The 15880-nt window shown below is 33.7% G+C and overlaps 1 protein-coding gene across 1 annotated transcript; it reads right to left on the reverse strand.

The window, feature by feature from the left end:
- Positions 1–2995: 2995 nt before the first annotated feature.
- On the reverse strand, positions 2996–13986 carry LOC142606591 (protein ENHANCED DISEASE RESISTANCE 2-like). Its single transcript, XM_075777899.1, has 21 exons — positions 13391–13986; positions 12030–12104; positions 11674–11727; positions 11502–11567; positions 11361–11422; positions 11101–11231; positions 10980–11026; positions 10806–10903; positions 10049–10144; positions 9876–9940; positions 9711–9782; positions 9456–9602; positions 9048–9355; positions 7432–7495; positions 7125–7300; positions 5810–5911; positions 5622–5672; positions 5395–5538; positions 4470–4565; positions 3794–3895; positions 2996–3332 (listed from the first exon to the last, which is right to left on the reverse strand). Exons 1-21 carry the CDS (start codon positions 13541–13543, stop codon positions 3240–3242), a joined length of 2202 nt encoding a protein of 733 aa, XP_075634014.1. The 5' UTR covers positions 13544–13986; the 3' UTR covers positions 2996–3239.
- Between the last annotated feature and the right edge of the window lie 1894 nt (positions 13987–15880).

Consider the following 15880-nt stretch of genomic DNA (forward strand, 5'->3'; position numbering starts at 1 on the left):
AGAGATGCATAGACCAAAGTGTCCTCCACACAGTGGCCCCCTTGTGGACTGTTTTATTTATTTATTGCTGTATGTAGTGCAACACAGGTGTCTCTTTCACTGTTGGACATTGAGGAATGCGGGCGGTTTTCAGTTTTTTTATGGGCGGGGTTGGCTGTCCATATATAACTCTAAGACATACCTTAAATCTGTGTTATTGCTTATTGCTCTTGCTTCATTAATACTTTTTTAAGAAAAAAAAATGAAAAAAGTTTAGTACAGCCTAAAGCTACACAGAGTGTACCCACTTCGTATGGCCTAGATTGAAGTGATTTAGATAAAAATTACTATCATTTTAATATATCAAATTATTAAGAAAATTTCATGTTTAATCAACTTAAACACATTTATTCACTTAGGTTACATTTGGAAAAGTGTTAATGTGTGTGTTGGGGGAACCGGCGCCGAGGGGGGGGGGGGACGAGGATCTGAGAATACAAACAAAGGGACTAAGGGCAACGCTAAGGGAATGAACCTCGAAAAGCACCAGCAGAATATCTTCAGGAAAATACAAGTGACCTTATGCGAGTTCAGAAGAGCTACAATAGATGAGGACTCGGAGGATGCCAACATGCCCTTGGGAAATCGAGAATCAAGGCTAAAGGCTATCGAGTGCAGACCGATGGCAAAGAGAAAGATTTGTCGCCAAGCAGGGAAGAAATGAAAGAAGACGGATAAAGTACCCATCACCTCTGCATTCAATACTCTGCAACCACTTAGTTAACCGCATTAATAAGGAAATGATCTATAAACAATGTTAAACCAGCTCATACTTTAGTGTAGAAGCCTTCTAGAAAGGCCTTAATGGGACAAGTATTTGAGAAATCCAATCCTAGCCTTCCAAATGTAGGGCTCAGATGTATTTTGGCTGATTATATAAAGCCAAGAAGCCCATGAATCAAAGGATGGACTTCTGGAGACTTGAATACTTCTTGTAATCTCTATATTAGACTGAACTCGAGGACCCCAATACAAGCATTTTCCATTAGCCTACACTTGAAATTAATTCAAACACATCCACTTTAACCCTTTCATCTTATTAAGGATATTTAAGGTTGATTAAGCATCCCACCTCTTAAAAAATTAATTGTTTGAGCAAAAGTAGTAAGTTTGTACTTTCCATAAACCTTACTTTTAGCCCGCCACAATGTGATTTCAAAAAGTGTTCTATCTTTATGATTTGTATCACAATGATACTTTTAGAATTTGATACTAAAGGCCTGTTTGGGATTTACTTATTTTATTGAAATTGAAATTTTTTTTTTAAAAGTATTGTAGATAAAGATAAAAATTAGCTAAAATAGTACAATGGACCTATGAATAATACCAAAAAGTGTAATGGGCTCATAAATAGTAGTAAAAATAAACTGAATAATAAAATAAGTTGGCAAAAATAATTTTTGCCAAACACACACTAAACTAACATTTGTTACCCACTCGTGCAAATAACTGGTTTAACTTGTGTGTTTGAATTATTTTTAATTTTATTTTGTTGAAAATTGCCAAAAGTTCAATTATACAAAGAAAAAAAAAACTGAACATAAAAAAATAAATAAAATGAAAAGGCTAATCCTAACTGTATTGGTTGTAGGGCGAGGAGCTGAGTTGCTCTCATAAATATTGGGGAGAATTCTCCATAATTATACTTAGTATTTGATTCTTGAATTGAAAGGGCCCATGATCATATTAAAATAGGCTGTCAAGCCTACAAGGCACAAGCTAAAACCCAAGTTCGGATATAAATAAGAACTCACTTACCATCATGTTGGTTACACTCCAATACAGTCAAATTTCATTAAATGTTACTTGATAGCATCCCAACCGTCAACATAACTCTGTACTCCAGATTGTTAGAAAGGTACGGTTGTCCCCTATCCCATTTTTTTTTTTTTTGCTGAATGTCCCCTATCCCATCTTATGCATACTGGGGTTGACCTGAGGTATGAGCAGGGCAACATGGCTTCAAAAATTTCCTAACTTTTTTTTTTCTTTCAGATTTTTAAAATAAAAAAAATCCAATTAATTATTGAAAAGCATTTTCCATATCTTTTTTATATATATAAAACTAAAGTTGATTGAAAGAATTTAATTCAATAAATTTGAATCGTGAATTTCAATTAGCTCAATTAGTCAAGTTTCTGAGAGTTAAATAAGAAATTTGAAGTTCAATCCCTATTTTTTAAAAAAAATTAAAAATTGAAACTCGAAACTTATAGGACTTAAGAGTCTATTTTTAAAACCTCATTTTTAAAATAAAAAAAAACTTTTTTATAGATAAAAGTATACTTTAACACACTTTCAATAAAAAAATTTCAGCAAAAAACTAAATAAACTGTTCTCAAGGATAATTAAATGAAAACAATGTTCAAATGAATTTTAGCCAAACTTAAAAAATTACAAGTATGTCTCATAAACAAATTTTACTTTTTACATTTTTAGGTTTGACTTTTTACTTTACTTCAATTTTTTAAAACTTTTTTAATCAATGGTTGAGATTGGAAGTTTCTTTTTGCAATTATCAATCTCAATCATCCATAGAAATTGCATTAGGTGCCTGATCTCAATCCTGCTAATACTAGTATTTAGTTGAAAAACATGTCAGATACAGCAGAATGTACCGTGTACCGCCTTGGGTCTGAAACTATCAAGGATGATTCATTCTTACCTAGTATGGCATTCACTCAACTTGTGCCTTTTACCCTTATTTCAAATCTGTGCATGCCATTTTTTTTTTCATTATTAAGCGCAATGAATTTATTGTTACAATTAGTTTGCACGTGCTTAGTGAAGCACAGAAATTTTCATTTCAACAAGTTTTTTTTTAGCTCAAAGAAATATAGAATAACTATAAATATTTTATAAGTAACAGAGAATTTGAATATAGCCAAGCGAAAAATAAATAAATAAATAAATAAAAATAAAAACCAAACAGAACAAAATAAAAACCAGGACAGTATGCATGATTTAAACAAATCATATATCTAAATCAAAGAATAAGCACCAACAAGAAATTTTATCTTTTTACAAAGGTTGGTTATCAACATTAATGATATTTACATCACAAAAACCTGGTGCCCAATTCATTTCTATTGAATAAAAGAATGACTACAATTTTGCAGAACCAAACATCCTAAATTTCCCATTATCTACTCTATAACCCCCAACATTTGGGTGGGTTTTGAAGAAGTATTAGGAAATAATCATGGTTTCAATAATACTGCTTTGGAGGCATCAAGATGGTTAAAACGGCAGGTTCCTAGAAGATACTCTGGAAGATCCTCTGGGGTATTCGCCTGTGCATAACAAATTGACATTTAGGCATTGTAATGAAAAAATGTGATCGTCACAGAAGGTGATCGCTAAAGAAGCATAAAATTTCTATAGTAAAACTTTCATTTCTAACTTTTTTTTTTATTGGGTGTTGAGGTCTACCCACATGGTAGAGAGATATCAGTTTCTTCAAACTGAATCATGACTAAATGCAAGGAATTGTGGAATCAGCAGAAATTATGTTCAATAGTATGTAAATTTTCTGCTTTGCAAGATTTGAATCTAAAATCTAACCTCCCCCCGCTCAAGGTATCCTTGGAAAGAAGTGACACAAAGGGAGAGAAGGGAAAGAATGAGTATATTCCATTGATCCCTTCCCCACTTCTATTCTATTTCCCTATCCAAACTAGGAAAATATAAAATAAATAAATAAATGTCATACCTAGTGCACAAAGCTCTCACTTAAAAAATAAAAAAGTATTACCTCTATCAAGAATGCCATCTCTATAACAAGATTGTTGAGGTATCCGAGAACAAGACTTAGCACACCCCTTGCAACTGTTGAAGACCCAACATCGACGTCAAGCTGCATTGATTGTCATTTAGCAGAATTAGATAATGTGATAAAATAACCACCCACATGACATACAATTTTATTTTCAATGTCAGGGTGCATATCCCTGACTTTGTCAGTCCTTTCTACTTGTGTCTCTACTCTGTTCTGTTACCAAATCTTAATTTATCATACCAAGGCACAGAGGAGTGTGTAACTGTGTATAACCACCCACATGACATGACATAAAATTTTATATTCAATGTCAGGATGCATATCCCTGACTTTGGCAGAGTCCTTTTACTTGTGTCTGTACTCTGTTCTGTTACCAGATCTTAATTTATCATGGCACAGAGGAGTGTGTATAAACTCTCTGAATAGCAGGGAAACCTTTCCAACAGATGTTGAGAGGCACATATGCCAATCCAATGAGTACAAAAGTAATTGAATTTGGGCTACAGGAGGACGAAGCCTGAGTTGTGTGTGTATGTGTGCACATGTTTGAGTGTTTGTACATGTGAGTGCAAACACGCACTCGCATTTTACAAGAGGACAAAGCCCAGACTACACAACACAAATAAAGGAACAACAGTTCTTGTAAACTTACCTCCAAATAGTTCTTCCCATGGAAATAATTAATTTCAAGGGCTTGGCCAAGAAGGCATGCTTTCTTTCCTACACTCTGCTTAACTATCCATGAACCCTGAGAAAAGAAATGTGAACCCACATAAACCATACACTATACACTGATGATAAATGATGTTCATGGAGCATTGTCTAGGTAACAAGATCACTTCAGGTCCAAGGAGGGAAAAAAAAGGAAGTGCATATAATACATTTTGCGGATTGCAGAAGCTATTTTGGTTATACAAGTCAACCCAATACACACACACACACACACACACACATATATATATATATATATATATATTGACATTAAAACAAGTAAAACATCTGTATGCATGAGCCTTATGGGGAAAAAATGAGGCAAATTCCAGAATCTCAGATCTCAGATCATATGGGAAACACAAACTGATAAAAACAGAGATCCCAGGAGACATATCTGGGAATTGAGAGGGTCTATGTATTTCAACAAATAAAGCAATACTTTGAACTTAAAAGATATGAAGATGCATGTAAAAACAAGGAAAAAAAAATATAGTTTAACTTTTTTCCCTTGGTTTCTACTTAAGCAGCAATCAAGCCAATGATTAAAGCACAAAGCTAAAAAGAGAGAATGTTTCAATTTAGCAGGAAAAAAAAATTGTTCCAAGAGAAAGGGCCCAAGGTCACAGGTGTGGGGAGAGAATGACAAAACATAAAATGAATTCATAATCATCCATGAATATGAGGAGAAACACCAATGAGAAATACACACTGACTTGTTTAGCTCAATGAAGTAAAAAAAAAAAAAAAGTTTGTTCGCTTTTATGTATTCTTGAATGAAAAAAAGGGGATAAGACTACTGTTATGCTCTGTGATATTGTTGTTTCTAATCCCACAGGACTATGACAAACATTTTAGGTACTAACCTTAGATATATATGGTATGAGCTTAAACCTTGAATTTCTATATGCATCATCTCCCTTGATAAAACTCTCTAGCAAGGGTGCATTTGCCACAGGAGTATTCATCATATAATATGCAACAAGGTTATGTGTCGTTGAGCCTGGCATCTGGTCACAGAAAATAATCTGATTAGTGTTAATCCACAAGATAAAAACGAGTAATATAGATATAGACAAAAGCTTGAATTGACCTGTATGTTTACAATGAAGAAGAACTCTGGCCCACCCTGTGCTGCATATTTCTGCACCACAGATCTTGTAAAGTTAATTTGCAATCACAAAGATCATCGTGAAAATACAATGAGTGCAATTAATTAAACGTGTGATTGAGGGCTACGAATTGAAACTAAGAAGAAATAATAACAAACTAAATATCAACCTGAACAATACTCCCAGGACGGCCTGCAAGATCATCTTCTCGCTTGTCAGATTTCAGCCAATCTGCACCAACCATTTGCATCAAGGTGCTCTTTGCCTTAACCTAGAAAGTAAACAACAAATGAGTAGAGAAATTAAATAAGAACCACCAACTGAGACTATAATGCCACCTATTTTGGAGTTTTATTATTTGGATGAGTAAGATGTTTAAGAGGAACAAACTAAAACAATTTTATTGGAGTGCACAGGATTAAGAACTCTACAGAAACTAAATCTCATTGTTTAAATACTGTCACTATTAGTGGTTATGAGGCCTTTTTTTTACAGTGTTTTTGGTTGGAGGTGAAATAAGAAGGAAAGAACAAAAATGAGAGAAAATGGGGTTGGGGGGGGGGGGGGGGGGTGGTGTGTTTGGTTGGAAGTGAAAAGGAGAGAAAATGGTGGGGCCTAGCAGTTTTCTCTCTGGGCCCAAAAATCAATCTCCTCAAATTGGGGAGAAAACACAGAAGAAAATGGAGAGCCAGAGGTTTGGACAAAATTGCCCAACACATTCAAATTTATTTTTATTAACGTTGATTTGTCTTTTTCCTCCTTGCTTTTTCATCTTTTCAGATCTTATCATTCTTTTAATTTTTTTTTTTTAATGTGCTCATCCTTTGCTTTTTTTGTCTTTTATGATATTATCACTTTTTTTCTTTTTTCCTTTTTTTTGGTGTTCATTTCTTTTCTCAACAGGCTTTTTTTTTTTTTTTTTGGAAAGGGTTGTTGAACTTCTTGCGCTTTTTTTTTTGGTTGCATGATGTGTTCATTCATACATAATTTTCTAATAAAAATATAATGTGTTATTTTTTGTTTTATCTAATAGGGATATAATAGTAAATTTGTAAAAACTATACTTTCTATCCTCTCATATTTCTTCTCAACCAAACAAAAAAAAAGTTTTCTATCCCTCCACTTTTCTATCTCCCCAACCAAACACTTATGAGAGAAAACTAATATATTTTTAATCCTCTCACTTTTCCATCTCCTTCCCATTTTCTATCCTCCTACTTTTTCACCCCTCTAACCAAACAGACCCTTAAAGTATGAATTTTATTACTATAGAAATTATAACAATCCATTAGCATAAACCAGTTTTCATCACAGAGCATATGCAGTTTAGCATTCCAAAATCATGCAATTCTATGCATGATAGCAAACCAATTTGTTATCCTTTAATTGGTGAGCATGGTGAACATCTTACTGAACATACAAACAAAATTGTTTTCTATACACTGTGTTCAGCTTCATTATTACTAAAATTTTGTTGTGCATACCTTCTTATGGTCTTCCAGATAATTCTCTCCACGAATTAGGAAAGAGGAAGGATCCGTTTGTGTCCAACTGCAAGCTAATGTACAAGTTGGATCATTTGGAAGGGTTGTCCCATAGCAGCATGGGAAACAGTCTTCCCTTGCCATCTCTAGTAAGTCCACATAGCCCCTTTTTTGAACTGCAGCACATAATCTCCAGCCATCATCAAATAGTACAAAAAAGAAAATGCCTAAAACTGCTAGAGGAGAAAAGATATGCAAATGAATTAATATGCTAAATTGTATATACTGATCACCAAATCTTTAATACCTGCAAGATCATGCAATCTTTTCACAAGACCAGCAGCAGTGGATAATTTTGGTTGATGTGTATCCTGTAACTCTCAATGCCAAAGGAACCAAGTGAGAAAGCCAAAACACCAATTCATGCAAAGTTTAAACTCATTTCTAAAAGCAGAGTACCAAAAATGAAAGGCCTAAATGAGTGAGAATCTTTGCATAGACATTTATGTGCACAAGAAGAAATGGGGCAAATCAAAGTTGGGAGAAATAATATCCACATACGACAACAACAAAGCCTTAGTCCTAAATTTTGAGGTCAGCTATGCATCCTCAACAAAGTAGTTAGGGTTAATCACATGTATTCTTTTCCAACATTCTATTCTATTTGAAGTCATACTCTTCGTTACTTAATTGGCATGTCCTTTTTATTACATCTACTAATGTTTTTTTCGTCTTCCTCTACCATTTTTCGTTCCCTCAACTTGGATCAACTCACGCTTTCTTTCCAATGTATTAATCGCCCTCCTCTGCTTTGAACATGACCAAACCATCTCAAGAAACTCTCCTTCATCTTTTCATCAATACAGCTACCCCTATCTTTAAGCAAATGTCATCATTTTGAATCTTGTCTCTTCATGTATTTCCATTTATCCATCTCAACAATCACATTTTAGCTATACTCATGAATAGTTTGCTTCTTAACAACCTAGCATTTGGTACCATAGAACATAGCTAGTCATATAGCAGCCTTATAAAAGTTTCCCTTTTAACTTAATAAGTATTCTACGATCACACAATACTCCTAATACGCTTCTCCACTTCATCCACCATGCTCTTATCCTATGATTCATATCCTCTTCAATCTCTCCATCTTTATAAATTACTGATCCAAGAAATCAAAAGCTTAGCATGTCTTGACCATGAAGAATTAATACCCACATGCTAGCCTAAATTAGAACTGAAGATAAATATGATGTTATGGTGATAAGAATGCTTATAATTAAGATCCAATACCAACACAAAGATATAAATCTATGCATGTACATTTACATAGTTATATACATATGAAAATAAAAATAGCAGCAAAAACCGCTCAATTACCAATAATCCTTTACTACAGTGTCAACTATGTTTACTTAAAAAAAAAACAATGTCAACCATGTTTTGTGAACACCTAGAAGGTATACAAAAGTTAAAAGACAATGAAGTCACCCAACTGTTATAGTTTAGACTTTAGACCAATAGGCTCTTTGAGAAAGGCATTTGTGCCTTCTGTGGCTTCTTCCCATGATCTCACCACTGACTCAAACACATAATTTCAACATCATCCAAAACACAAAGTTATACAGAGACACACATGATGCCTAAGAAGATGTGACCATTGCAGAAGGAACTTCTCTCTTAAGTCTAGATTCACATATTACAAATTTAAATCACTATGCCTTCTGAAAAACAGGTATGCTAGTGCTTCTATCACTTTCACCTTACACTTAACCAAAATTCAAGCACATCATCAGAATGAGCATTATTCAAACACAAGTTACTCTAGAAGATTTCATCATAACAGAAGGCCCCAGCTCTAAATTCCCTTTACTAGTTATATATGCAACAAGAACAATGTTGAAATAGATTGTATGGTTGTACCTGGGAGTAGGTATCAGGGCCAAAATCAGGAGACCAGCTATTTTCAGATTGATCATAATCTGATGGTTCTGGTACATCAAAAAATTCATCAGCAACATCATTCAAGCTAACTAGGCTTGCATGTTCGGAAGGTGTTTTCTCCATTTCTTCAGCTTTATTTTCCTTGGTCTTCCCATCCCCCCTCGGTGTATGAAATTCAACCGTGCTATCCCCTTCAATCTGATTCAACCTAATGTTTCTTGTCAACTCTCCTGATAGTAAATCAAGAGTATAATTTCCGAGTTTTGCTTTAAACATCTCTCGTAATGCTGCATATAGAAGGGGGAAAAATCGATAAGAATCAAACTATTTGAAACAACCATAGATACATAACATACATAAAAAATTCCATCTACAGTTGAAAGCTACCAGCGATTCTCCCAAGCATACGGATGGTAATAGATCGGGCTGAAGAAGGTCGTAGATAAGATTTCCAGAATTTCCAATCAACAGCAATCATGTGCTTTACAACTGATTGTGTTCCTTGGTTCATGGGTGATATAACATATCCTCCACCTGTAGAGAGTGCAGACTGTGAATTCCATATATTGAGATACCATATGACAAAATAAAATCAATGAGGTGTAAGAATGTTGTTCTATCTACTTTTCAAGCGTACATTACTTTTAAGGCAGGCACGGACATAGCCCTTCTGAGGTGGACACTTCTTGTGAAACACGGAATGGTAGAGAATAACTGTGACAGGATAAATCACAGGAAGTCATCTCCTCATTCATATTGAAATGTTGATAATACAATATTCACATATTTGCTCCAAAATATTATTACCGTATGTTCCACCATCTTCCCTTCTCCAATAACGTCTCAGTAACAGATCTCTTCGCTCCATTCCCCTGCATGGAATGATATGTCAAGGACAGAGATTACTGCCAAAAAAATATAAGGGACTCTTAAAACACTGGCTAAAAACACATCATTAACATCAAAGGTAATGATCTAACCAAGGTAACCAATCGCTATATAACTGCTTGTGAATAATATCAGTATGACCATCAAGGTGCTCAACCACGCTGCCCTTGTAGAAACAGAAGTCCCATCTACAAGCAAATTTGTAACCAACAAGCTTGATATATGATACGTTGAATTAAAGACAACTACATAATACTAATGGTAATTAAATGCATAACAATGGGAAACTATAAAATCATTTATGAAAAAGGTACCTGACAGTCAGATTTTATATCTATTCATCTTCAATTGCAATTGGATAGCAGGCTTCCCAAAACAAATGTGTCACTTCTGTGACTGGAAGTTAGCGTGGTAGGAATAATCTAGGTTAATCAGAGTTTTAAATAGTTTAGGGATTGTGTTGGAGGATTGACATTATATGTCTCTAATTTATATAATCTGCAGAGTATGAGCTCTCACTAATGGCTTTTGCACTAGGAATGGTCACTAACCACATGATTTTCTAGTCCTCTATTTTCTTCTCTTGTTTTGGCAACCATGACTATTACAAAAGTTTTAATAAAATAAATGTTTTTTTTTTGGAGGGGTGGGGGGGAGGGGTGTTTGAGCAAGAAATAAAGGATCCATAAAGTAATGATACTCGAAAGCTTGACGATGCTATATATCCTAGGATCAAATTTCTTCAAGCATATGGGTTTTTGCTTTAACATTGAATTGAAGCCATGGATGATATGAATTTTAAAGAAATATGAAGCTTCAACATAAGAAGAGATGGGATATTCCACTTACTCTGATCTTAAGGGACCAAGAGACATAACTGTCTGGAAAATGGCTTCTGAAGTTCCATCAACCACACCCACAGCCATTATAGCAGGATGATCATCCCACTGCTGACAAGAGGAACATGTTTAACAACAAAAATGTCTTTTGTAACCAATGAGTGGTGAATAGAAGCCTACCAACCTTCACACGGGAATCCCTATCTTTAGCTTCTTTAAATAGCCGGAGACCTGAAAAAATACCCAAGATCATAAACATGCAACTGCAGGTAATAACAACAGCATATTGTAAATTTTATTGTTACCATTCTGACAACCAAATATTGTCCAAGGTGAAGGAGCAATAACATCCGAAGTCACAGGATCTGTTTGCGTGTAAGAACAAAGAGTCCAGTCAATGGAACTAGAGTGGTTTACCCTTCTAGTACCACTGAATCTGCATCCATGAAAGAATTTCTAAGTACCAAAAAATTGACTAATTACAAGATTAGATGGACAGGACTGAACAAGAGCAAGAAGTAAGATTTTTTAAAACAAGAATTCTGGGATAAAAGAGTTATTATACCTGAAGGGCAGCCATCTGCTCTTGGAACAACCCACAAGATTATCTTCCACATCAGGACCACCCTATATAAATGCAGTCTTTAGTCTCTTATCTTAAGCATAATTTTCCTACAAAGATTTGAAAATTTGAGCAATTTAAAACCTTTAAAGCTGCTTCCTTAAAGAAATGAATCCATCTTGCCGCTTCTTCAGGACTGCTTGCTCCCAACTATAATATTTAGAATTATAACTTAAGCATGAAAATTATATTTAAAAACCACCATTTTTTTTACAAATTAGTTTCCATACTTTCTAGTGATAATTAATTACCAGACCTTAAGTTGATCATTGTGATTTGAAGTATTATAAAGCGTGAATATGAAGAGTACCTGCAAGCCAAAGGTGATGCAATTACAAACAAATCACAGCCACAAGCTAATCAGAAATTATAAGCTAAAAGATATAGGGTCATATTAATGGATGCCCTTAGGGCATTTGTTAATAGACCATTTTAGAAAAATTTTAATACCACTTTCATGGAAAATATAAAAAGCTGTCATAGGTTAGTTATTTTTTCCTTTTCCCATGAAAAATTCAAAAAATAGTTCCTAAACCAATACTCTTAGGGCATTTGTAAACTTTTCCCAAAGATATATCACCAAAAAGCAAAAACACTACAAAACATTCATACTTTTCTATGAATGCTCTCCCTTCCGTTGTCCATGACCCGAATGCAGGAATCTATAATAGCACTTTTAACAGGATCCTGAGAGAAAAATAAAATAAGGGCTTTTACGTTTAGTTCTTCTACCAGATAACATTGTAAAGAATGTCGACCAAACAGAAAGCGAAGACATAGATATGATAACATTCCCATTTGAAGATGTAGACAAGCCAAACTATAACTAAAGGATCCCAATTCAGTTTTGCATGCACATTCGAGTTATCCTGACTTTTGAACTACATAAACAAAGACAAATATTGATCATATTTCATTTTCCTGACAGCAAGATGTACACCGAATAACAACAGTGGGAAAAAAAAATTTGAATGTTAAAAATGTTAAAAAAGAAAAAATTGATAAGGAGAGTTTTTAGCCAACAATTTGCCTGGATTTGTACAAGTAGAACTCAAACAGCCAAATTTTAATAGAGCATATTTAAAATCAGCGAGCCCTTCACTTAGAAAGGATGTTAGTGAGAAAAGCACACAAAGGAGAAAAAAAGGGCAAAATCCAGTGACAGAGGTAGCACATATATGTTCTACCATGCATAAACAATTGGCTTGGGTAATTGAAATAATTTCTTAAAGGCTTATTTTCTTCTTCTTCCTTTTTTTTTTTTTTGAGGGAAAAAATGAAACCTATAGAAAATTTTAAAAGAAAACAAAAATTCCAAAGACTGGGATATCATCATCAAGCTTCATGGAATAATATCCAATTATGCAAGTGAAGATTTAAGGGCATAAAAGATCCACAATAAATTTTACAAGTGGAGCCAGAGTGAAATTAGTGTTTTAATCCTCTACCACTTCAACCAAGCTAAACTTAAGCCCATTGAGCCCAGATAGTGCAACAAAAAAGTTTATGATATAACAAAACATATTCAAAATCAAGTTTATGCTAATGTAATTGTTACTAAAATTTAAATGGAAGTAGCATGCTCCACTTGAAGTAAAGCAGGAAAAAAAAAAAGTGCATATATCACCATACATACATACATATATATATATCCATATAATGAAAGAGCCTAAATAACTCTTCTTCATTATAAGTGAGTGAGTGTGTGTAATACAAGCCACTTCTCAAATACTAATAGATTAATTAACAAAATTCAATCAAAATAGATAATCTCTTATTCATTGCATATACTAGACACCCTATCTATATTATATTATGCTTATCCATCATCAACCAGCATTTAAATAAAGCAATTTCCAACACCTAAAACCCAGAAAACAAAGCACATAATACACTAAAACATTCAACCCAGCAAGCAGCCAAAAAAAAGTATTAAAATTTTCAGAGAAAAAAGTTGAAGTGCATTGATGGACCTGATTGTTGGAAATGGGAACAGATTTGAAGCTTTTGAGATGGTGATCTTCGAGAACGAAGTAGCGTTTGCGAGAGTACTGTAATCCAATCCGATTGGAGCGTATGAGATATAGCCACCCCTCCATTTTTTCTTCACTTTCTGACGTACCCATCTCACTCAAACACTCAAAAAAAAAAAAAAAAAAACTCAAACCCAATTCGTCTTTTTCAACAACAAACAAGACCCAGTTCTTCAATTTTCCCAATATTATTATTATTATTATTATTTTCTTTTTCTGTTATTGTTATTTGTTACAAATTCAAATCCATGCAAAATGATTGAGAAACCAAAAACAAAAAACAGAGAGAAGACGATCAAGAGATGGCGAGGAGGTGACCCTCTGAGTCTGAGCCTGAACGACACAAAGCCACAGCTATTATGGTGTTGTTCAGAGAATCATTGGGTGTGGCACCTCATTGGAATTGCAGGAACATCTCTCTCTCTCTCTCTCTCTCTCTTGCTTTCTCTCTCCTCTTTCCCTCTCTCTGTTCCTCTCTTGGTAAGCAACTGAAAATTTTTGTAATACGTGAGACAAAAAAGTGTGCCAGGTAAGGTAATACCAATTTACTTTTTTGCCCCTTCTTCTCAACCAATTTGGATTTTGGAAATTGATTTAGGGTTGGTAAAGAGTGGTCGTTGTTAGGGCGTTCGTTGATGGGGATCATTTTAAGAAATTCTTTAACACCACTTTTATGCGTAATGCTTTCTAAAGCTGTCAAAAAATTCCGTTGTTCTTTTTTTTTATCCCCATAAAAACTTTCTAAAATTGTTCCCAAACGAATGCCTTATTCTTAGGAGTGCAATCATTAACTTTTCCTATTAATTTAATCAAAATTTTTTTTTTTTTGCCATCTTACTTGGAGACAAAACCATTTTGTGGGCCTTCTCTAAAAAAACAAAAACCTTTTTGGGGTCTAAATTAGGTTTGAAATTGACCATGGTGATTCACATGTATTTATGAGTTTGGAATAAATTTAATTAATTCTTGCTGATTGTTTATACTGAAAATGAGTTAAAAGGTTTAAAAAATTGTACAAAAACAAAATAGACTACATGTTAAATGAAAAAGCTTATGACAATTAGAGTAAATGGAAAAAGAGCCAAAACTTATCTTGTATTTCAATTGATGCTTTTTGGTCTTTTCATCGTAGAGATCAAATACCCCAAGTATCAAAATTTTTTTTTTTTTTTTTTAAAGGAAAATGTTAACCGATGCATTAAGGGTAATGATTTAAAAATTATTTGTAGAAACATTTTAGGGAAAAATAATAAAGTAATTAATTTTTGAGTAAATTTGACACTCCTAAAGTTTGGAGGTGATTGGATTTTATACCTTGAAGTTTTAGATTTTGGATTTTATCCCCTAAAGTTTAGAATTTTGGATTTTACACCTTGACGTTTCAAAACATGGACCTTATCCTCTAAAGTTTAGGGTTGTTTGAATTTTACACCCCCAAATTCTGAAACTTTAGTATGTAAAACTCAAACACCCTAAAACTTTAGGGAGTCGAATCCAAACACTTCTAGAACATAGAGGGGAAAATCCAAATTCTAAAACGTCAGGGTATAAAATCCAAGTATCACCAAATTTTAGGTGGTAAAATCCAAATTATGAAACTTCGGGGTGTAAAATCCAATTACCCCCAAACTTTAGGGGTATAATTTGCAATTTACCCTTAATTTTAACATCTTTTTATATTTCTTATGAAAGTGGTGCCTTAAGGGCACCTGTTAACATGACCCTAAAAAAATTAAAAGAAAACAAATTTTAGCTTTTCCTATATATACACTTTTATGTTGTATTCCCAAAGACCCCCCTCCCAAAAAGAATAAATAAAAGGAAATATTAATGGATGTCCTAAAGATATTGGTTTAGAAATTATTTTTAGAAACATTTTATAGAAAAATGATAAAATAATTAATTTTTCTGACTATTTTTTTTTTTAAAATAAATTTCTATGGAAGTGGTGTTAAAACTTTCCTAATATGAATTATTAATAAATGCCCTTAGGGCATCTGTTAGCATTTCTCTATTAACAATTGTCTTAAAGGCTACCATTAACATGACAAATAAATAAATAGTATTAGTAATTACTAATTAGTTTTTGTTATCAGGTACTCTTAAAGCAATTGTCAACAAACCATTTTAAGAAAGTTTTAACACAACTTTTATGGGAAATAAAAAAAGCTATCAAAACATTAATTGCATTTTTTTTTCTTTTCTCATAAATTTTTTTTCTAAAATGGTTCATTATCAAGAGTAATTCTTAGGTACTCCCGGAACACGGAGAATGGTACTCACTCCTCTCACATTCATGGTGGGGTCCGCTCATTAAATTCATGGTGGGGTCCACCATGAATGTGAGAGGAGGGAACACTATTTCACTATACTCCGGGACTACCTAAGAATTTTCCTATTATCAAATGTTGTTAGGGCATCCGTTAATAA

This window comes from Castanea sativa, chromosome 8 (assembly GCF_040712315.1).
Source record: "Castanea sativa cultivar Marrone di Chiusa Pesio chromosome 8, ASM4071231v1".
Taxonomy (NCBI): domain Eukaryota; kingdom Viridiplantae; phylum Streptophyta; class Magnoliopsida; order Fagales; family Fagaceae; genus Castanea; species Castanea sativa.